Source organism: Pungitius pungitius, chromosome 1 (assembly GCF_949316345.1).
Source record: "Pungitius pungitius chromosome 1, fPunPun2.1, whole genome shotgun sequence".
Lineage (NCBI taxonomy): Eukaryota > Metazoa > Chordata > Actinopteri > Perciformes > Gasterosteidae > Pungitius > Pungitius pungitius.
The window spans coordinates 2535329-2558516 of NC_084900.1; the positions used below are offsets into that span (position 1 = coordinate 2535329).

The 23188-nt window shown below is 44.0% G+C and overlaps 3 protein-coding genes and 1 long non-coding RNA gene across 5 annotated transcripts; all 4 read left to right on the top strand.

Moving 5' to 3' along the window:
* The first annotated feature begins 72 nt into the window (after positions 1–72).
* LOC119223107 (uncharacterized) lies at positions 73–772 on the top strand. The gene is made up of 3 exons (XR_005120892.2): positions 73–148; positions 473–513; positions 635–772. It is a non-coding gene; the product is annotated as an uncharacterized LOC119223107 (long non-coding RNA).
* A 65-nt stretch (positions 773–837) lies between these two features.
* Positions 838–6355, top strand: LOC119222988 (macrophage mannose receptor 1-like). Its single transcript, XM_062564195.1, has 5 exons — positions 838–877; positions 1770–2033; positions 3589–3963; positions 4104–4454; positions 5375–6355. Exons 1-5 carry the CDS (start codon positions 838–840, stop codon positions 5722–5724), a joined length of 1380 nt encoding a protein of 459 aa, XP_062420179.1. The 3' UTR covers positions 5725–6355.
* Positions 6356–6361: 6 nt separating this feature from the next.
* On the top strand, positions 6362–15969 carry LOC119222896 (protein mono-ADP-ribosyltransferase PARP14-like). 2 transcript variants are annotated; one of them, XM_062560186.1, is made up of 15 exons: positions 6362–6563; positions 7786–7949; positions 8322–10427; positions 10583–10819; positions 10930–11154; positions 11247–11307; positions 11573–11716; positions 11867–11926; positions 12163–12339; positions 12468–12606; positions 12696–12751; positions 13324–14019; positions 14102–14235; positions 14324–14501; positions 14917–15969. In XM_062560186.1, exons 1-15 carry the CDS (start codon positions 6389–6391, stop codon positions 15192–15194), a joined length of 4830 nt encoding a protein of 1609 aa, XP_062416170.1. In that variant the 5' UTR covers positions 6362–6388; the 3' UTR covers positions 15195–15969. The 2 variants fall into 2 exon arrangements, with proteins under 2 accessions (XP_062416170.1, XP_062416187.1); XM_062560203.1 differs by having other exon boundaries at positions 8325–10427.
* Positions 15970–19638: 3669 nt separating this feature from the next.
* si:ch211-63p21.8 (kelch-like protein 33) lies at positions 19639–22897 on the top strand. Its single transcript, XM_037479874.2, has 4 exons — positions 19639–20569; positions 20653–21601; positions 21682–21852; positions 22142–22897. Exons 1-4 carry the CDS (start codon positions 19762–19764, stop codon positions 22659–22661), a joined length of 2448 nt encoding a protein of 815 aa, XP_037335771.2. The 5' UTR covers positions 19639–19761; the 3' UTR covers positions 22662–22897.
* Positions 22898–23188: the final 291 nt, after the last annotated feature.

Here is a 23188-nt window from a genome sequence, read left to right on the forward strand (position 1 = left end):
AAGACAAGGTCTGACTCTTTTCCGTGTTGGACATAAAAGATCTGACATCTCAATATTTTCCTATTCAAATGATGACATGTGTGTTAAGAGGAGCGACGGCGTAGAGCAGTCGTCATCTGCAGAGGAGAAGGAGCAAGATGCCAAAGATGTGAGTTCACACTCTGGTGTGTTGTTTTGATTTGAACCTTTTATTATTTGCAAAAGTTGGACGTTATTTCCAGCCGAATCTAATCTGTATTAAAATCATTTCAATCATTTCTTTAATTTTGAAAATGCTTTTGGAGTAAATGTCAATCCAAAATCCTCCCTTCCGTAACAAAGTCTAAATGTATTCATCAGCACAAAGAACCCGAGGGACCTCCCAGCAGCTCAGAATTTTTTATTTTATTCATGTTAATTTGCGTAAACAAGCCGAGCTGATAAAAGACATTTTGTGTGTCGGCTAAAATGTGAGTTTCATCTAATCGAACAGAGCCAAGATGCTGCAGAGCCTATTTCTGCTCATTCTGATGGGTAAGTGGATCTTTTTCTTCTTTATGATTGTAAAAAGTCAAATGCCAGAGGAGGAAGTGAGTCGATGAATTTAATGAAGAAGCCATCTGCTCCATCGCCGCTCTGCTTCCTCCTTGGTCAGGTGAGTGTTCCTTCTGCCTGGGTCGCCTCTACAAGTACCACTTTGTGCAGAAGAATAAGACCTGGGAGGAAGCCCAGGCGTATTGCCAAAAGAACCACACCGACCTGGCCACAGTGTACGACAGGGAGGATGTGGAGAGACTCTCAGCGAAGAGTCGAAGTGAAGCCTGGATCGGGCTGCGGACAAAACCCAATGCCAACAGGATGTGGCAGTGGTCTCTGCCGGGGGAGAAGTTCAACGACAGTGAGGCAAAATGGAAAGATAACGAGCCAAATGATATATATGGTATTGAGGACTGTGTTGGGATACAGGATGGCGAATGGCTGGATTTCTCTTGTACTAATGAGAAAGATTTCATCTGCTACGGTGAGAGATGTGGCTCAGAATGTTAGATTGTCAATGTCATTCTACACGCAGTATTCTATGTCCACGTGTACTTCATCTGTTTTTTGGATGTGGGGATAAAAAAAAAAGAAACTTTGGATTTGTGTGGTATTTTACAATAATTGATTTGTTCGGCTTAATGATCCCAAACACTTTGATCAAGTGAAAATCTGAAACAGTAGAATCATGTTAATAAATCATTGGACGTTTTGCTGTTCATTCCACAGAAACAGAGCCAAAAAGATTCCACTTGATTAAAGATAAGATGAAATGGCTTGATGCTCAAAGCTACTGCAGAGAAAATCACATTGACCTGGTCAGTGGAATCAAACAGCTAAATGACCCAGAGTTCATAAAGGAGTATGGAGCTGTCCAAAACAAAAACGGCAATGACAAAACACTGTGGATCGGACTGTTCAGGGACACCTGGACGTGGTCCGATGAGAAAGATTTCTCCTTCAGAAACTGGGATGAAATACCAAAAGATCCTGCCCAGAAATGTGCGACTGTGTCAGATGGGAAATGGAGCTCAGAAGATTGCAATGATAGACGTCCCTTCTTCTGCTACGATGGTGAGCACTCTGAGCTCCTTCTGCCTTACGTATGAATAACACATCTCATGTCCAGCGGATCCCATCAAGTGTTTTATAAGCCATTTAAAGGTCATGGTCACGACCACCACGCATCCCAGCAGCGATTCAAACAGTCAACAGTTTGCTCCCCCGTTTTGTCTCCATTTCCTCCCCGACAGACAAAGTGATCCTGATCAATGAGAGCAAGACCTGGGAGGAGGCCCTGGATCACTGCAGGGAGAACCACCGGGAGCTCGTCTCCGTCACCGACCGCCGTCAGCAGGCGTGGGTCCAAGAGACGGCCAGGCGGGCCAACACTACCTTCGTCTGGATGGGGCTGCGCTACACCTGCACCCTGGGCTTCTGGTTCTGGCTCACCGACGAGGCCGTCAGATACAAGAACTGGACCCCGGGGACGCAGGAGGATGATTGCGACATGTCTGGTGCCATGGAAACAGGAGGAGCTCATAAGTGGTTCAAAAAGAGTGCTCGCATGGAGTTTCATTCCATCTGCTTGAGGCGCTGAAAGCCCGGCTTCTGGTGGCGGGACCTTTATTCTGCTAGTTTTGCCGTGGTGTGACTTTTGTGTATCCGCTGGGTTCATGGGATGGCATTCTGGGAAACGTAAAACGGTTCTTTTCTTTTTTTTATTGTTGAGGCTTACTAGACATTCCTTGAATTTATATCGCAGACGAAAAAAAACTCTCCCCTGTTTTGTCCTCAAGGAAGTTTAATAATGATTCATCCTTTTGTAATGCTTTTTGTATGCATAATTTACTCAATTAAATACCTGTAATCTCTGTAATACGTGTAATTTTATTGTAGAATCCCCCTCCCCACTGCTCCCAGTCTGAATTGGTTTGAAGGTTTGGATCAAGTGGTTTATTCCAGCAGAGGGCGGCAAGAAGCAAACTTTCCACTCATAATAAATCAATCAATCAAGGAATCATTAATCAAGTGATGAAATTGAGAAAATTGTGTCTATTATCTGATAAAACATGTACAACCGATATTTGACTGTTGCTACTTTCAAAATGCTTGAAGGAGATCTATCAGCAGATGTGGAACATCATTAAGAATCGTTTTGTTTTTGTTGAATTGAGCCTCCTGCAATCTGCATCATGGCCACTAGAGGGCACGTGATCCCCACAACGCTCCTCATTGGCCAATCATTTCCTCCACTTTGTCTTTTCTAATAAACACACATAAAAATAAATGTACACTAACGTAAACGGATGCATTTAAATGTTTCAGTAGTTTAGTTAACATTAAGAAAAATTTAAAAGGATTTGTGACAAAATTAATATTTAATTCCGTACCAGTGTGAAACGATGGGATTGGTTACGTTAACTATGAGCTAAGACAACAAAGAAAGACAACAAAGGTCATGCTTTAAATTATGGCATCACGTTAATCCTCAGAAATATGTGTATTTTCAGCACAGTTAAAATGAAAAAAGTACCCTTCGTTTTGTTTGGGAATGACACCGTCCGTCGTGCACGTAGGACAGTCAATCACGTTCTTCACAACAATGGATCCTTTCTCCTCTGTAGAAGACTCTGACTTCTGCTTTTCAATATTCAAATGCAAGCATGGAGGAGGCTAAAAGGGAGGCGCCACAACGCTTATATGTTGATAAGTAACCAACATGTTATGAACAAAACAAACATTTATAGGTGCGTCTTGTTCTGCTCTTACTATTATTTGCATATTCCCCATCATTCCTCTTCCTCATTTCACTGAGAGACAGGTATTGTTTTTAAAGCTGTTAAAATGATTGTTTCACGTCAGTTTGATCCAGCAGAGCAAAACATGCCGAGCATCCTGTTTGTGCTCATTCTGATGGGTAGGTGGATCATCTGCTCCTCTTCGGATTTCATCCGTCCACAATCAGTTTTTTGCAATTTTCACACTACTTTAGTGCACCCACAGCCCCACATTTAAATCGAGGGGCGTGATGACATTTGGTAACAGTTTTCTTGCTCTCTTTGTGGTCAGGTGAGTGTTCCTTTGGCCTGGGTCGCCTCTACGAGTACCACTTTGTGGAGCAGATGAAGACCTGGGAGGAAGCCCAGACGTATTGCAGAGAGAACCACACCGACCTGGCCACAGCTTACGACATGGAGGATGCGGAGAGACTACGTCACTTAGTAAAGAGTCGAAGTGAAGCCTGGATCGGGCTGCGGAACCAAAGAAATGCCAACGGGACGTGGCACTGGTCTCTGCCGGGGGTGAAGTTCAACCACAGTGAGACAAACTGGAAACAAAGGGAGCCGAATAATCGTCCTTTCCCTAAGAACTGTGTGGTGTCACGGCATAACGATTTGCTGGATTTCCCCTGTGCTGAGAAACATGAATTTGTTTGCTACAATGGTGAGATATGTGGTTCAGAATGTCATTTTCAAACAGAACATCATTCTTTCTAACAGCATTTTTCCATGTACTTTTCTTTTTTTTTTTACTACATTTAAAAAAAAAAATCGTTTCCTCCTCTCTTTTTTCTGATTCCACAGACACAGAGCCAAAAAGTTTCCATTTGATTGGACAGAATAAGACCTGGCTTGAGGCTCAGAGCTTCTGCAGAGAAAATTTCAAAGACCTGATGAGTGGACGTAAACAGCTAAATGATCAAAAGTTCACAAGCCTGCGTAAAGAGAACAAATGCCTGTGGATCGGCCTGTTCAGAGACACCTGGAAGTGGTCCGATGAGAGCAGTTCCTCTTTCAGATACTGGGAGAAAATATCAGAACAAGATAAAGACAGTGATGAAAACGATGACAAAGACCAGAAATGTGCGACTGTGTCCGATGGGAAATGGAGCTCAGATGATTGCGATGAAGAACACCCCTTCTTCTGCTACAACGGTAAGCACTCGTCTATGAGCTCCTTCTGCCTTTTGTTCCCCCCCCCCCCCCCCCCCCCCCGTGGGTTTCGTAGACTCCTTCATGATGCTGTCGGCAAATCGGATACTTAACTTGGGAATAAGGATTGGCTCCGAGGGCTGGGTGGGTCGCGGCTGGAGGACCGATTGCCCCATAGCTCATCTCTTGTCGTCGCCCTTAGCGTGGCGTGCGTCCCCTCTCGGTGGGGGTGCTCTTGTCCTTGGGCAAGAATATCACACGTGTTTGCAGTGGACGTATTAAGGCCAGGGAATTGACTATAAAATGTTTAGCAACCCCCCCCCCCGTTGGAATGAACGAATGACTCGAAAAAAGATTTGTTCATTTTACTGAACAAGATTCATAGACCCGAGTCAGTGAAACGATCTGAACTTTCCATGTTTTTCTGGATGGGACACAGAATCGTGCCAACAAGCTAATGTTAAATGTAGCAATTTACCTTAAAATTACCGTGAGAATAGCTAAATAGTTAGTATGGATTTAAACCTTCATGGAAAGAGATAACTCGTTATTTTACATGATTTGAATGTAATTTAAGAAAACACTACTACAGTATTTTTTCCAACAAAATGTAATTTGTCTTTATTAGCATAACACAGGTAATATCCTTATTTTGAAAACGATTTTTGCACATAATTAAAAAAAACAGAAAAAAATATATTCATTTTCCATAAAAGTAGGATCTTTTTTCACAGTGTAGCCTTAAAACAAAAGTGTGATCCAGTGGGTATAGAGTCCAAAACAAAGAGGAACCTCTAATTTCTTCCAATGGATCCCATTTAAAGTTTCCTTGCAGAAGGCATTTAAAGGTCATCGCCACGACCACCACGCATCCGAGCAGTAATTCAAACACCCCCGTTTTGTCTTCATTTCCTCCCCAACAGACAAATTGATCCTGATCAAGGAGAAAAGGACCTGGGAGGAGGCCGTGGACTACTGCAGAGAACACCACCAGGACCTGGCCTCCGTCACCGACAGTCACTGGCAGGAGTGGGTCCAACAGAGAGCCAGGGGGGCCGACACCCCCTTTGTCTGGGTGGGGCTGCGCTACAGCTGCCCTCTGGGGTTCTGGTTCTGGGTCAGCGACGAGATGCTCTGCTTCAGCAACTGGGCGGCTGGCAACAAGACGGAGGGGTGCGACATCGCCGCGGCCATGAGGTCGAGAGGAGGAGGAGGCGATTGGTTCGCTCTGCCGGAGGAGGGAGCTTATAATTTCATCTGTGCCGTAAATTGAGTTCAGGAATCACTCATAATCACAACTCACTGGCGGGAGACGTCATGTTGGATTTAAATGTAACCCTGCAATACTTTTTTCATGCATCTCTTCGGTGTGGTACAGTAAGAGAAAATAAATATATAAATCTTTTCTGCTTTGCTTGAGTAGACATTTTAAACATAATTTAAATATAATGTAAAATCTTTTTCTTAATTCCTCGTATTAGTTTAATGTAAGAGAAGATCAGAGAGGAAATGCAGGCCACCCCTGTGCGTGAAATGACTTAAAAAACACCTACATTTACCTTTTGATGAAATGATTTCAATAAAAATAATGCTTTCCCTGAATATAGTGGTATTCAGTTTATTTTCTATGGATTTCTGTGGATGAAGACAAATGATTGACTTTCTGTACGGTAACAGGAACACAACGGTTCACCATGATTATACAACACATGGATATTATATTAATATTGTTAAGGACTGCTCCTAAATCCCTTTAGATGTAACACACACTGTTAACCTTTACAAAGTTTTCCACCTTTCTTTAACATCCCGTCAACTGCTCGGTCTTCTTTAAGAATAGTCCTGGGCTACATTTACTTTCACTTTTGACTTGAAGAGGTTCCGCCACATTCCAGGTGGCTGCTCCACAGGTGATCACGCCTGGGTCGGCCGTCACCATGGGGGACATTTACCTGTATCCCATCTTTTTTGAGTGCGCCAGTCTGGACGCAGAGAGGCAGAAGAAAACCGAGAGATACTTTAACGTGAGTCGCAAATCCGGAGGAGGGGACTGCGGCCCGATAACCAACGTACACGGTGACGTGTACAGCATCTCTTTCAATAAAAGAGAGGGTAAGAAAAAGAACTTCATTCGGGCACTCCTCCGTATGTATTCACTGTCCATTCCAGTTTCCCTCTCGGACGAGCGCTCTTTAAAGAACGTGCTGCGGGCTCCCCGGGTGTGTGTGTGGGGGGGGGGGGGGATGGGGGACACGGAATATGACACAACAGGCCTTTCGACTTCAGTGGTGATTGTTTCTCTTTGTAGTCATCCGGTGTGTCTCTTTGTGTCTCAGTGGCCATTTCCCGGTACTTTCTTCTGTTAGTTGTTGAGCTCTTTGTAGTTTTGTGTGTGCCAGTTTATTCAAAATGCCATAACAGAAAGTCCCTTTCTCAATAACTAAGATGGCGAGAACGGACTCGCGGTCCCGGAGGAACGGTCGTTTCCGCAATTGGAACAATAACTGACTTGATGACGTCACGGCGTCAGCTGGTCTTGCAACACTTTGTTATTACAGTTCTAGACTGATAAGTATTTTAGGATCTTTCTAAAGAAGAAGAAGAGGAGGAGCTGTACTTTGGTGCTGCTGAACATGATTACACTGACAGGTGTATTTCTAAGTTGTAACCATATTAGATGGAAGAAACACATAAAATGTTATTGAGGTGAAAAGTTTAATTTTATCAGGAATCAGGAATCGTTTATTGCCATCATATGTCAGACATACATGGAATTTGACTTAGTGGTTGGTGCATGACAGCAGACAGTACAATAATGGACAACAGACAACTTAGTGCAGGAATAAAAAATATATATGTATAATAAAATATATGCTATGGGTTAGTAAAAACTAAAGCTATGGGTTAGTAAGTTAAGAAGTAAAGATAAAATAAAAAATGAAAATGAAAATAAAGATAAAGTGCACCAGCTAACAGAAAGAGACGAGTGAAAGTGACAAAGTGTATGTACATGGAATGAAGAGTCAGTCAGGGGAGGACCCGGCCTTCTGCCGGATGGAAGGGGCACAAACAGTTCATGTCCCGGGTGAGAGGGGTCGGCTACAATCTTTCTGGCCCGCTTCAGATGAGACACAGGTGGAAACAGTGAGGGCTTGCAGTCACTGAGGACGTCGGCAAACAGGAAGTTTTACGACGTTTTACAAGTTTGCGAGGACAAAAGTCCACACAAGAACGCATATTGAGAAAGGGCCAAAGATTGATTATTATGGTGCCCCAAGGGCCCCCTAACCCATTGTGCCCTTCACTGATCTATTAAAATACTTTTATGTCCCAGCTCAAGAAAGAGTCTTGCAGAAATCTGTACATGTGTTGGACTTCGCGGGGGTTCCCCTGGTACTGACTGTGAGAAGCACCCCGGGACCTTCCACCGACCCTCCCATCACATCCTCGGCTACAAGCAAGTCATATAGCCCAAACCTGGACCCGACATCATCACAGGTCAGAGTGGAAAGTCTTCTTAAACTGTGTCTTGGAGAAACTTTTGCACAATACACTATTTGGGATAATTAATATCCAACTGGTTTTAAAAGCTACAATGTTAGCAATGTAAAGCATCACATGCACTTAATCAGATCACATTGATATAAATGATTTCATTTTTTAATAGAAATGCTTGAGGGTATGTGTCCAAATTGAAGTTGAATGACATTAAGTTGTAGAACTTAGCTCTTAAAGTCCGATCATTTTTGTTTTGAACTCTCTTCTGGAATGAACATCAATAACTCAACATCAAATCTTTCTTAATGTTGTCATATACTTTACATGTCATTGTACTAAAGTCCAAACTCAATGTAACGTATGTCCTTCCAGCAGACACAGCCGTCAAGTCTCACCTCAAGCCGGCTAACAAGAGACGAAGACTATGAACTGCGACTTGATTCTCACCTGCTACGTTATCTGAACGAGTGCCCCCACGCTAAGAAAGAACTAGATAAGGGACTCACCTCTGTGGCCTGCTCGGCCCAGCTGTACCCAGAGGAGGACAGGGTTCTAGTTAGCCGGTTAGCTCAAGCTGGTGCTGCAGTCAGTAACTGGAGAGCCGAGGTAGACAAGCTCTTTGGTGGCTACCTGTGCCACTATGAGGCGGACCCTCACAAGGTTAAAGCCCTGCTTCAGCCCTGCAGCACTCGTCAGGCCACAAGTGAGGTGAAGGTGTACAGCGATGTTGGGATGGTCGTTGTGGTTGGGGAGCGTTCTCAAGTCAACGCCAGGTTGATGGATATTAACGACTCGCATGTTAAGCGACGGTCAGGTCACGTGAAGCAAAAGAGGACCTGTCGACTGGGTGAGGCTAAGCTCCGCCTCCTCTGGAAAGAAATTGAGCAAAGATTGGAACAAGATTTTCCCGAAGTGAAGGTCACGCAGGAAGCTGCAGGTCAAATAGTTTTGGAAGGTTCTGTCGAAGAGATTCTTAAGGCTGGAGATTGTATCTCTCAGCACGAGAAACTTGTTTTAGAAAGGACCGTTTCTAACATGAGCCCACGTCTTTTGTCCTTCTTAAGAAAGGCATACAGTGGCCCAGGTGAGCTATGGGACTTTTTAGGGGTTGGTGGTAAAGTGGAAATTGAATTACGAGACACAGAGGTACGTTTCTTTTCTGTCTCTGCCAATAAACTGGATGACTTGGGAAAAAAAATCCAAGAAATGTTCAAGGAAGTCAAGATTGATATCCCTAACTGCTCCTCACTGCCGGCTGATCTTTGTGAAAAGCTAAAGTCAAAGACAATTGAGATGAACCAGGGCCATTACAGGGCTCAGGTTGTGTTTGGCCCTGACAGCATGGTGTGCCTATTGGGCCAAACCAAAGAGGTTCAAGAGCTGAATCAAGTTGTCGTCCAGTTTATTTCGGATGAGTTTAGCACTGTCGATTGCCAAGTCAATCTTCCTTACCCAGAGTTAGTCAAGGGGTTACCAGAATTTCTAAAGCTGCATAGTTTTGATAGTTCAGGGGTCACAATCCATCCTTTAACATCTTCATCTCAGCCCACAGTGGTCCTGAAAGGTCCACCCGGAAAGGTGACTGAGGTCAGTAACAGGCTTGGTCCATTTCTGAAAACCCTTGTGCAGGATAGAGTGACCATTGCTCTACCAGGGGCAGGAAGGTATTTCGAAAGTGCCTCTGGAAGAGATGCCATTTTAAGTGTTGCTCATTCTCAGAAGTGTCTCATACAGCTTCAAGAACAACCTCACGCTACAAGACAGATTTTGGCATCTGGTGCAGGACTAAGTGAAGTAAACACAACAGTTGCTAGCTACAGCCTTCGTGATGGGTTCCAGGTGCTGGTGCGTCAGGGTGACATCACAAAACAGGAAGCTGATGTCCTGGTGAACGCTGCCAATGAAGATCTGGAGCACAAAGGAGGGGTCGCTGCTGCTTTAAGTAAAGCAGGTGGCCCTGAGGTGCAGAAGGAGTGCAGAGCTATAGTGAAGCAGCGGGGAAAAGTTCCTACAGGTCATGTAGTGGTGACCACAGGGGGGAACTTAAATTGCAAAAGTCTGCTGCATGCTATCGGGCCTGTGGGAGGAAAATCAGGTGGCAGAGAGAGGATCTTACTGGAAACAGCTATCCAGTCTGCTCTGAATTCAGCAGAGTCAATGGGGTCCAGGTCAATAGCCATCCCGTGCATCAGCTCAGGTGTGTTTGGTGTACCTGTCGCATTGTGCTCTGACGCTATTGTAAATGCTGTTAAGAAGTTTGGCAGTCAGGGAGGGCGAAGGCTGAGTAGAATCATTCTAATTGATACCAAAGTAGAGGTGGTTAGGGCTATGCAGGAAGCATGTGACCGTCATCTCCACGGGATAAGTAGCGGAAGCAAGGTACCCAGAGATCCGGGGTTTCAAATGGGAGCCACTGCTGGAGCTCCTGAACATGGCGTCCTTGTGGAGATTGTTCAGGGATCTGTGGAGACCCAGCAGGTGAAATTAAGCTAAATTGTTGTAAATGTTGTTTCACAAGCTAATCTTCTCCAGTGGCTGTGTACCAGACCGAAGATACTTTCTTGGTAAAACACTGGTCGTAAGGAACATTTCAGTGTTAACCGGAAATACATTATTTTGTTGTAATCTCCTAGGTGGATTGCCTGGTAACCCCTATGGTTGGCCATAATCCCACCTCGTCTCGTGTTGGATCAATTTTGTCACAAATCGTTGGACCTGAGCTGACTGCAGGGTTTTATAAGGAAGCAGGAGGGCCAACTTTGCCTGGTGGCACGGTCCTGGTGGTGGGCTTGCCTAGCCTTCAATCTAAAGGAGTGTTCTTCCTCAACCTTCTTCCCTGGGATAATAATCAACATGGAGTTGCCATCCAGGTGAATTTGTCTGTTGAATATGTCCTTTTAGGTTTTTGTGCAATCATGTTTGTCTCGGCTGTGTCCGTGCATTGATGTTTCTAGTTTTTAGTAACCCTTTATTATTGCAGGCGCTGAGATCGGGCATCAGAACAGTTTTAAATTCCTGTAATATCAGAGGCTTCCGTTCAGTTGCCTTCCCTGTGCTTGGTACCGGTGTTGCCCTGCGTTTTCCACACAGCCTGGCATGCAAGGTTTTACTCGAGGAGGTCCGAAAATTTGAACAGGACCGTGTCACCAGAACATCTCTCCTGGTCCGTTTTATCATCCACCCCACTGACAAAGATTCTAGGAAGGTAAAGATAATGCAACAGCGGTGCCTTATGACAAAAAGGGAGTGCAATAGTTTTTGTCAACTGGAATTGAATGCTTCACTTCACCACTACAGGCCTTCCAGTCTGCCCAGGAAACCCTGCGTGTCGGAGGATTCACTGACGATGCTGACAAAGGTCAAAATCATGGGTGTCAAACACTTACTTACAGAAAGAAATAAATTGCATTTGTATAAAAGTAGTCTGGGGGCGGCACTATATGATCAAGAGCATGCTAAAGACCCGCTGTGAAGGCCCGTCAGCTGTGAAACACGATTATGCTAGTAGAAACAAACATAACACAGCAAGATGATTTTTTGTAAATATTGAAATATGAATGCATATTTATTTTCAAAATATTAAATCAAATCTGTACTTCATTTTTTTATTTTTCTTTATTTAGCGTCCTTTTACTGCCATGTTTCCCAAACCGATAGTGAGGTCACAGCCATGCTGGGCGGAGTCAAGCTTCAGCTTGTCCGTGGTGACATCATTAATGAGAGGGTTGATGCCATTATCAACACCACTGACTTCAAGAAACCTCTTGGTATGATCTACATTTCGAATGGTTTTGATTGAGTTTAAATGTACGTGCAGAGAACTACAGCACCTCAGACCGGTTTCATTTTTTTGTAACGTGTACATTATGTCGATATTTGAGATCCTGCATCACACTGTGTGCTCACAAACTCCACAGGTGTGTCTAAGGCCATCATGACTGCAGCAGGGCCCGATGTCCAAGCACAGCTGGCCCAAAGTAAGCCTGGAGAGGGAAATAAAAAGGAATTCATGGACATGCACATTACTCAGTAGTGGTTTAATAAGACGGTGAAAGATGGACACTGAAATAAATTAATGATTCACATTTACTATTGCCTATTTTCTGGAGGTTTGAATTAAATTTGTACTACATTTTCTTCAACCAGAATCTTATATACAAATAAATTCCGTTTTTTTTCTCACAATGACATATGTTTTCATGTCTTTCGTCAGTGGGCATTCCACCAGACTGCATGTGCACCACGGGACCCGGCCTCCTTGCCTGCAGGGAAATCATTCATGCAAGCTTCAAGGGTGACACTCAAGTTATCCGGAAGAAAATCAAAAAAATACTGAAGCAGTGTGAGAGCAAATGCTACAGCTCAGTGGCCTTCCCAGCCATCAATACTGGTTTGTGCTGTGTGCTTGTGTGTTTATTTGTGTACTTGTTCATTAAGATTTGTCTCAACCACACTAATGTAGGTTGAGGTTTACATCCAAGCTTGCGGTACCTGATCATTCTGTGCACATTCCATCAGGTGAGGCTGGAATGGACTCTACAGAAGCTTGTAACGCCATGCTGGATGGCATGACCTCAGCCATCAGCAAAATGAAACCACATTCCCTCACACTCATCCGCATTGTCATCCTCCAGCCATCGGTCTTTCAGGCTTTCAGGTCAGACAAAAATCTCACTCATACAAAAAGGAAAAATGTTACTATGTAGCGTTGTTTCAAACTTCCTGTCCTGTAATATCTTTTTGTAGGTCAGAGCTGGAGAAACGCTTTGGACGAACGGTCGCTCGCCCCCCCGGTCCTAAAGGTTTGTTTTCATGTATCAAGTTTAAAAATAACATTAGCTACTTGATATTAGTTTCATTTTTACCCACGTTTGTGAGGTTAGTAACATTCACATTTTTGTTAACTAGAACAAAAAAAACATTTCATTTGAGGCTGAGATTAGCTTTCAGTTTTACTTTAGGTGGTTATTCTCCAACAGAAGTTGAGATTGTTTCCGTCAAATGAAAACCAGCTATTCAACTTAATTAACATAATTAAATTACAGTTTTTGAGAAATTTCTGTCCAAAATAATGTTTTCACCGACATCTTTGCCATTTCTTCCAAAGCTTAAATAATTTATAAAATCTATTTTATTGTAAAGAACATTCTTTTTTCTTCTTTACAACATATTGATATGTTGGTAAATAGTAGGATTAACATATATAATGGTTTATATATATATATGCTCTCCTTCTCAGACGCACAGACTTAATCAATTCAATTTGTGTCCATTTACAAGACCATAATATTATGACAAATGTATCAAAATTATCACATCGTATCTGAGCTTAAATAACTGATAAAATGTTGTGTCTCCATTTTTTGTTTTTAAGAAAAAGCTAAACAAATACTTAAGAAGTTGTCAAGAACCCCGAAAACTCCAACAGCTCAAGGCCAAACCTTCATGTCTTCAAAGCCCCCGCCTGCTGTAATGAGCGTGATCAGTTGTGGCCGAGAGACCATCGGCACAGTCCAAAGAAGCTTGGAGGGGATCCTGCAGAACCAGCTGGTAGAGAGAGAGGTGGATGTAGATCATGTATCTAGGCTCGATGGGATGGAGCTGGAGGCGGTGCAGGCCAAGGTCAAAGTCTCGGGTATAAGCCTGGAGTGCAGGAGACGTCCTCAGGGGGAGAACTGCAACCGGGGAGGAAACGCAGCCAGAGCTGGTGATCCGTCGGGGTCAGGAGGAGAGGTGTATGTGCTGACGGGCCTCCCAGAGGAGGTGTCCCCCGTCGTTGAACTTGTAAACCGAGCAACCCAAAAGGCCCTTTGCAGAGAACTCCAAGATAAAGAAGAAGCCATGATCGCTTTGGTTGTGCAGTGGTCGATTCGGGATGAAAAAGGAACCTGGCAGGAGCTCAGCCTGCACGACAACTACGTGCTGGAGGACGCTCACCTGAAGGGAAAGGTGTCCGTAGATGTGACGGCACAAGACGGCGGGGAGTTGAAAGTCAACCTAAGGGCACGAGAAGCCACCGATTGGCAAACGGGCGTCGTGTACGAGGTGAAGCGGATCGAGTCTGAATCGCGTATGTCACATTTTGAAGTTGTACATATATATTCCGCCACTCTCTAGTTCTTTAATGTCTAACCGTGTGACTTCTGCTTCAGCTTTGGAGTTGCCAGCACAATGGGAACCGATGCATGGAGACGTGTTCAAAAAGGTCACGCTGAACCCCAGTTCAGCAGAGTTCCAGACCGTAGCCAGGGGCTTCTTCAAAACGGCTCCACGCAACATCCAAAAAGTGACTGTGATGAGGCGCAAAAAAAACACATCAAAAGATCCAACCATCCTCGGTCCAGGACGAGTCATTGATCGCCTTCTGATTTCAGATGGAGCGGTTGCAGAACTACCACCTGTGGAATGCCTACACTGTGTGTAAGCAACGCATATCTAAAAAGAACGACCCCGCAGACCCCGGGGAGATGTATCTCTACCACGGCACGTCGGCAGAGTCGTCTCACTGCATCGAGAGAGGCGGATTCAACAGGAGCTACGCAGGAGAACGCGGTAAGCAGCTTCGTCACATGGAAGCAGAGAGTAGACAAGTAGTAGTTCATATTTTGTTTAGTCAGCCTGATTTTTACCATTGGATTAACATTGTATTTTTCCTTGTAACACTCTAAATTCTGTTTCTGTTCATTTTCTCCATGTTTTTATGAATGAAATGAACAAATCGCTCCATAAATACCAAGTAGGGAACATTTGGAAGGTGCTACTGATGTTTAAATGAGAAAATAAGGGTATCAATCAATTCTAATGCTAACTGCTGTTGAATTTAGGAGAACTATAGAGGCAAAGATGTGCAGACCATTAAAAAGAACCAAAATATATATTCAGTGTTTTTTTTCATTCCACTAGTCTGAGAGAAGACATGTTGTGTTTTTGTGTCTCCAATTGTCCCTTTTTGTGTACTTCCATGTAGTCCTGTTTGGTAAGGGAGTTTACTTTGCGGTGGATGCAGAGTATTCGGCATCGAGATACTGCCCAGCGGACGCGTCAGGCTTGAGGAGGCTCTACGTGGCTCGTGTCCTGACCGGCCGTTACACGCTCGGGAAACCTTCCATGAAGAAGACCCCCGCTCGAGGCGCCGACCCCACCGACTGCTTCGACAGTTTGGTGGACAACCAGCAGCAGCCCTCCATGTTTGTGATCTTCCACGATGACCAGGCCTACCCGGAGTACCTCATCACCTTCACATGAGAGAAAACCGAGGAGATCGGCGGTTCGGGGATGCGCTGGATGATGGTATAAAAGTGGTGGAAGACAATACCTGCTTTTAGGTAATGTTTTCTTTTGTCCCCCTGCTGGGTATTTATGCTCCTGTTAACTGGCGGATAATCATTATGATTTCATTAACAGTTATTGTGTAATCATATATTGTTGGTTGTTGGTTAATACATAATTGGGAAAGAAGTATTCCTTTTCTTTTTAATGATGCAATACAAGTAGTTTGTTTTCTGCATATTATTCATTTAATTGCATGTATTAATATTACATAAAATATAACATTTTAATAATTCTTGACTCAAACTGAATGATTCTCAACAGTTAACAGGCAGGGGTTAAACCATTTGTGCCAAGGTAATTGATTCATTACAAGAGGTCACACTTTATTTGGGTAGTACTGTTTGGATAAAGAACTGTGGTTCGAGTGAGTGCATATCAAATTGTAACCAAAGAATCCAGAAAATATATTTCAGACAGAATTTTCTGCAAATTGTGAAAGAATACAGGAGTGTGTATTTGTAACTACACCCATTGTTGACAGTTTTAGAGAGCTTTTCTTAACATTGTGAATAAATGACATAATGATTGATGACGTCCAATATCATGGTTGAATAATATATTTAATAAATCATGGTTTTGGTATTATGACGGATATGATGGAAAAATGTTCTGAAATGTAAGATTCATACCAGAAAAAAAAATATTTCAATAGTTTTTATTGAAATAAAAATCCCAGAATTAATTGACAGATATGTCTTTTCACTTTAAAAGTTATATACCATATATTTGTTAAGCTTCAATGATAGAAATCACTTTTGTTTGAGCTAATAAACATGCTATGAATCTTTCGACTATTGTTAAAATTAATTTCAAGGAAAGTGTGTAATTATTTTGTATACACTTCACACTGGGAAAAGATAAAAACCACTGAATGTGGAGTAGTGATTGTGATTATCACCGATCATGTTGTTAGCCACCAGACGAACATTGACTTTGTCTCCAGCTTGCAGCTGCAGGACGGCGCTGTTAGATCCAGAGAGAGGACCAGCTTGAACAGAGTAGTGCCATGACACCATACGGTTTCCGTTTAGGTACAAACCGCCAGTGCTGGTCCCATCGACTTTCCAGGAGAAGGAGGTAAAAATAAAATAATAAACTCCCTGCACCGGTGCTGTAAAATAACCTACAGCAATAGTAAAATAAAACATGTTATGAAACAGTATATTCGCCAGGACTAATTCAAAAATAAGTGCAGAATTAATACTGTCACGGTTTGGGTTCTTGTCTTGTTTTATTTTGTAGTTTCATGTCTCTTGTGTTCCTGGATAACTTCACTTCCTGCCTTGTGCTGTCATCCCCTGTGATTGTCTGCCGTGCCTGAGTCCAATCACCTGCTGTGTCCAATCACCTGCACCTCCCTTGTGTATTTAAGCCCTGTGAGTCTCTTGTCTCTCATCTCGTCATCGTCATGCCACGTAATTCATAGTTCATGTTGGGGTTTTTTGTAAGATCTTTGTTTTTTCCATCCTTCCCCTTTTTCTCGGGTGGAATGGTTTTCGAGTTTAATTTTTGATTCTTTGACTATTAAAGTCCTTTTATTTTTGTAAAACTCCACGCCTGAGACCTCCCTCCTTGCCCACTATCTGTACCGTATTGACAGACTGACGCAACCAGAGACAAGAGACTCACAGGGCTTAAATACACAAGGGAGGTGCAGGTGATTGGACACAGCTGGAAACAATCAGGCATGGCAGACAATCACAGGGGAAGACAGGACAAGGCAGGAAGTGAAGTTACCCAGGAACACAAGAGACATGAAACTACAAAAAACAAGAAAAGAACCCAAACCGTGACAAATACTGACCTGAGACTGGGCTGTAATGTTCTCCATTGTTGGACAGAACATGATCGTACACCAGAGGATGGAGAATATTCAAAGGACCCAAGTTGGCACTAAGGGTTAATGCAGCGGTAAATGCAATCCGAGGCGGCCCTGAGAGATGGAGATGTGAATACATTGTTATTCAGAGTTTTATGATCCTGCTTAACAGCAAACAGCATCCTAAAACATTTTTTAAGCCACAGTGGTTTAAATTGCTGCTCTCCTGTTCTCCGGTTAGCCTCAGTACATGTGAGAACCCCTTTTTCCCAGTCACTTGATGGATTGTTGCTCCTAACCTTGATATGAGTCAAAATGAAATCTATGCAATTACAACTTTTATGTGGGACCATACTAATCCAGTTCAGCTCAAAACAAAGGGTTTGGGTCTGGAAGCGTGGCCCTACACAACCATTGTTTAGTATACTTGTGTTACCTTGGTGGGCTACACTGTTCTCCAGTGCAGAGAGCTTTTTTTCACTGGCCTCCAGCCTCCTGTTTGTTTCCTCCTGAGCTCTGATGGCAGCTTCAAGTCTCTCCTCCAGAGACCCCAGCTTCTTCCGCACGCTGTAGGGGGGGGGATTAAAGCCTGCCTCGGGTGCTGCTGGGGTCGCTGTCGTCTCAAAATTCTGGAAAGCATCCTCTTTGCCCTCATCTCCAGTCAAGCCTTTAGATAGACCAGCAAGTAGGCACACAGCCATCATTGCTGAGAATCTCCCCATTATTCTGCTTCGAAGATCCTTTTCAGATATCAAATTGACTGACCGCAAGAAAATACACATTTATAAAAAAGTCCAGGTTAATGATTGTAGGTTAATGATTGTGAAAGAAAGTGCAGGTTAATGATTGTAGGTTAATGATTGTGAAAGAAAGTTCAGGTCAATGACTGTCTGGGTAATGTGTAAACAAAACCTGCTCTCAACACATCAGGTAAATCATTTACCCCAGCCCTATTTCCTCATGATTTCCTGACTTTTTTTCATTGAATTACATCTCAATTTCTACTTATATCATTGTTGATGATATGAAGTGTGTGGCAACTGTCTGACGCCAACTTCCCAAATGAAGACAAACTATCAACTGAGTTAACAGCAACGCTTCGAAGGAAAAAGCCACTGAAAGCACATTTTCATGCTATTCCATAGCGTACTTTTACGTGCAGAAAATTCCCCATCAAAAGTCATTAATTTCACTCTCTTGTAGAGAGATATTTAAACAAACTTTGGCTCCATTACTAACACACCATATCTAGTGGCAATATAATTCAACTTCACCACTGGATGTGTACAAGGTGCCCACTGATCACAGGGCGTGAAAAATCATGAAGAAAAAGACAGCGGGATGTTGAAAGTAAACCTGAGGGCATGAGAAGCCACCAATTGGCAAACAGGTGTATTTTAGGAAATGGATCGAGTCTGAATAGTGAACGTCACATCTTGTAGTTGTACTTTTTCGGGCACTAGTGTCAAAGCGGTTTACTTTTTTAAGGTCTAACCGTGTGACTTCTGCTTCAGCTTTGGAGTTGCCAGCACAATGGGAACCGATGCATGGAGACGTGTTCAAAAAGATCACGTTGAACCCCAGCACAGCAGAGTTCCAGACCGTAGCCAGGGGCTTCTCCAAAACGGCTCCACACAACATCCAAAAAGTGACTGTGATGATCGCCTTCTGATATGTTCTGATCTGTTTCTGTTCATTTTGTCCATGTTTTTAGGAATGAAATGACCAAATCACTCCATAAATACCAAGTAGGGAACATTTGAATGGTGCTACTGAAGTTAAAATGAGCTTCACTGTTCTTGAGTATACTTGTAGAGAGCCTCTTGTTTATTTCCTCCTGTGCTCTCATGGTAGCTGCAAGTCTTTCCTCCAGAGCCCCCAGTTCATTCAGCACGGTGTAGAGGGGGGGATCACAGCCTGCCTCGGGTGCTGCTGAGGTCCCTGTCGTCTAAAATTTTTGGAAAGCATCATTCTCGTCCTCACCTCCAGTCCGGCCCACTGATACACAGCCATAATTTATTCTGCTTTGAAGGTCCTTTTCAAATATCGAATTGACTGACCGCAAGAAAATACACATTTATAAAAAAAATTCAGTTTAATGATTATGTGAGAAGGTCCAGGTTAAAGATCTGTGAGGGTAATGTGTAATTAAAAGATGCTTTCAAAACATCAGGTAAATCATTTAACACGGCCCCTATCATTCATCATATACATCATTTAAAAAAGTGAGGGGCGTGGAAAGTAATGACAAAAAATAATTTAACAAGACAATACCCAAATTACTTTACCCTGTGATTTTTTTTCTTCTTTCTTCTTTAAGTATATAAGATGCTCTACAATCAAATCAATAGACTTTACTTATTGTTCAGGATTATGTCGCTAACATTTCACTTATTGCAGTCTTTGTTGACTACATTTCCTTCCTTGACAAACATTAAAATGAATGGAGAGCCAAGGTCTAGTTGAAACTGAATCCGTCTGACCCAGTAGCTATGAATAGCTGCTGTTTATGCAGTGACCAACATTAAGTCTGTGAGACAGTCAGGACGGTCAGAAAGATCTGTAAAGGCAGCAAGAGAAAGACATGGTACTTTGAAATGTTGCTGCACACCAAAAGTAACTAAAAGGTACCCCAGAAAGTAGTATTTTAAAGAGCCCAGCATGGAGCTTTCTAAAGATGTCCTTCCAATAGAATGGGAGGAGAGATGGAGGAGGGAGAAGGAGAAGAGGAAACAAGTGATCGGAGAAGGTGCCCAAGAAGGAATTGAACGGGACAACCGTGAACTGAGGAGGATCGTGGCGTACAATGACTCCAGGATGGGGCTGATGAGTGGGAGGCATGAGAAACTGGGGTCGGAGGTCGGGGCGAGTGGTGCTAGTCTGCACCACCAGCAAGTGAGAAAGGCTGCACTTTGGGGTGAAGTACTTGGTGATGAAGTCCTGGCGTACCGCAGTGACACCCACCCCAAAGAGGTGTTTGTTGCCCTGAAGGAATTCTGGGATTCATCTCTCCTCACGGACCTGACTCTGACCACTGCCAGCGGGAACGGCTTCGACGTACACGTCACTATTCTTGCTGCCGTCAGCTCCTTCCTCCGTGAGAGGCTGAGAGATGAAAACAACGAAAATCACGCAGTAGTCCAGAGGCGCTCGCTGTCTCTGTCTCCTGGGGTCGATCATGTCGGGGTACAGGCAGTTTTGGAGTTTGCCTATACTGGATCTTTATCGTCTCTGAACAACGACAACCTATCCTCCATTGTGGCTGCTGCTCAAGCTCTGGGCGTGCCTAGAGTGCTGGACCTCTGCAACCAGGAGGAGAAGATGAAAGAAGACGGGAGTCCTGAGGAGGAAGAGAAAAACCTATCTGCCCAAGAACAGATGAACATTACTCTTCAGTCCATTAAGCAGTTGTGGGAAGACGGTGTTGGGTGTGATGTGATCTTGAAAGTGGACGGTGCTGTATTCCATGGTTAGTGTTCAGTCAAGTGATTTATATCTTGTAGTCCATTGTTTGATGTTGATTAACTGAGCTCTTCTTTGTCTGTGTCCTAGTCCACAGAGTCGTCCTGGCAGCAAGCAGTGACTACTTCCGTAGCATGTTCACCTGCGGGATGAGGGAATCCAATCAGACCTGTATTGCCCTTCCTTTCTTGTCACCTTCTGAGCTGGATGCTCTGATTGGCTGCTCCTACAGTGGGACCCTTCCACTTAGCTGGGGCTGTGTCTTTGAGATCTCCTGCACTGCCCTCCAGCTTCAGTTTCAGCCTGCATTCTCGCTATGCCTCAGATTCATGCAGCAGGAAATGGAGGCAAGCTCCTGCCTGGATGTGGCATCTTTTGCTGATGCCTACCATATGCCAGAGTTGCTTGAGGAAGCCAATGACTTTGTGCTGAAGAACTTCTGGGAGGTGTCTGCTACGTCCAAGTTTCTGGACCTATCTGGGGAGAGGCTTCTGGAGATCCTTCGTTGCGATGGTCTGTGCGTGCCGTCAGAGTTGGCTGTGTTTCGGGCAGTAATCTCTTGGATTGAGGCGGATCCTGAGGAGAGATTGGGCCATGCTGGCGTACTGATGACCGGAGTCCGGTTCCCTCTCATGACCTTTCGGGAGTTCAGGGAGGTCAGGGCCATTAACCTACGCATGGAGGGTTATGGAGACAAAGAGATGCAACTCTATGGTCCAGCACTCAAGGAATTTGGTTTCAGCCTATCAGAAACCCAGGATCAGGTCCGGGTCCGACGTCCCAAAGAGGCCCTGGTTGTGGTTGGGGGGGACCAGCTGAACCCAGATGTAGGACAGCGTCTACCAAGTAGGGAGCTGTGGTTTGCAAACTCCCTGCGCAGTGGCACAGGGTTGGTGAAGGCGATTGAGTGGAGGAGGCTGGGTGAGATGCCAGACAGGCCAAAGTTCAGGCATGGAATAGCAGCAATGGTCGGTAAGTTGTACGTCTTTGGAGGATGTTACTACTACTGCAAGGACGACATGATGAAATCTGCCTACAGGTAAGCAGCCTAGATTGTTCCACCGACGCTCTGCTGGGATCTGAACTTTCTTTTTCTTTTTCATTGCACACATGCTGTAGTTATGACCCTGTGCAGGGCAGCTGGAAAAGGCTAGCTGACATGCAGGAGTTTAGAAGCAACTTCTCAGTGGTGGTACACGGAGAGCTTCTGTATGCCATTGGTGGAGACAAGGAGATCAACACCAACGTAGATAGCGTTGAGATGTACAACCCAGACAATGACTCCTGGAGGTAAGTTGAGTCATGTTACGCTTGAAGTAGAATATGTTTCGTGGAATTCTGTGGCCTAGGTGCCTTGCTTTACCATGGCCTAAAATTAGATGTGAATGTCTCACAAAATTAAGAAGCAAAGCTGTTCATACAAATTCTGGCCACTAGATCTCCCCATTGTGACTAAATTAGCATGTAAATTGCATGTAAATCCATGGTAGGAATTATGCTATATATGTATATTTATGTTAAAATATATGTTTTTATATTCTGCCCTCCCTGTCTGATGCCTCATCTTTTGTGACCCCAGCTTCGCCCAGCCTCTGGACCGGGCTCTGAGCGGCCATGCTGTCACAGCCATGGACGGAGCGATATTCATCTCTGGCGGTTTCGACCGCAGGTACGCGTGTCTGGTTTCCATGTTCCTGTACCACCCAGAGAGAGGTACCACCTCTCTGGCAGACATGACCCATGACCGGGCACAGCATTGCATGGAGACCCTGCAAGGCCGTCTCTACGTCGCCGGTGGCTTGTGTAACCTGAGGAAGTTTTACACCGACCAGCTACTCTGTGAGGCGTACGATCCCGTGGCCGACTCCTGGACTGCCTTCGCGTCTCTGCCTCTGCCCCATGTGGGGGCGGCCTCAGTCGTCCTGGAGGGGAAGATCTACGTCCTGGGAGGTTACTGCCAGGATGATTGCAGTGAGTCTGGACTGGTCCACAGGTTCGAACCCAGCACGCAGCGATGGGAGAGCATGGGCAAACTGCCCGGGGCTGTTACCGACATACGGGCCTGTCTGCTCAGACTGCCCCGGCACTTCAGACTTTAATGACTGGCTGGTGAAGAATGTTTCAACAGACATTTTCACGTGGGATCTATTACCAAAGCAAATGTGTTGAATGAAAATAATTCATAGTTATTGTGAGATGGGTGGAATGAATATTTAATAGAATTAAAAGAACAGAAAGATTCTGTAAGAGGCTTTTTTTAACCAATGTTACAGTGCCAAGTATTTAACATAAACTGTGATTAAATAAATGGTCAAGAATACAAATTACAACCACATTTTTGTTGCATACAGGACTGTGTGGTTTTGTTTAGGAAAACTAACCTGTGCAGAAATACGACCTCTAACATACATTTCTCATCTTTCCATCACTTATAATTTTTTTTATTCAATTTCTTTCATTAGCTTCTTGAAGCTAATGGAAATGAAAAAGCATGAAGGCTGAATCAAACTGAACTATAAGATTCACATAACTTTGTTATTGTACTGGCAAACCCTCTCACAAAGTCCTCCCAGTAGGCCTGTTGGGACACGACTAGGACTGGGGGGGGCTGAACACTGCTCATACC

Bases quoted from the DNA above. Each gene is read 5' to 3' on its own strand.
- si:ch211-63p21.8 (XM_037479874.2), top strand. From the start codon at position 19,762: ATGGAGCTTTCTAAAGATGTCCTTCCAATAGAATGGGAGGAGAGATGG. The intron at 21,602-21,681 runs GTAAGCAGCCTA...CACATGCTGTAG, and splicing joins ATGATGAAATCTGCCTACAG to TTATGACCCTGTGCAGGGCA. The intron at 21,853-22,141 runs GTAAGTTGAGTC...TTGTGACCCCAG, and splicing joins CCAGACAATGACTCCTGGAG to CTTCGCCCAGCCTCTGGACC.
- LOC119222988 (XM_062564195.1), top strand. From the start codon at position 838: ATGTGGCAGTGGTCTCTGCCGGGGGAGAAGTTCAACGACA. The intron at 2,034-3,588 runs GTGCCATGGAAA...CTTTGTGGTCAG, and splicing joins GGATGATTGCGACATGTCTG to GTGAGTGTTCCTTTGGCCTG. The intron at 4,455-5,374 runs GTAAGCACTCGT...CCTCCCCAACAG, and splicing joins CCCCTTCTTCTGCTACAACG to ACAAATTGATCCTGATCAAG.
- LOC119222896 (XM_062560186.1), top strand. From the start codon at position 6,389: ATGGGGGACATTTACCTGTATCCCATCTTTTTTGAGTGCGCCAGTCTG. The intron at 7,950-8,321 runs GTCAGAGTGGAA...ATGTCCTTCCAG, and splicing joins TGGACCCGACATCATCACAG to CAGACACAGCCGTCAAGTCT. The intron at 11,155-11,246 runs GTAAAGATAATG...TCACCACTACAG, and splicing joins CTGACAAAGATTCTAGGAAG to GCCTTCCAGTCTGCCCAGGA.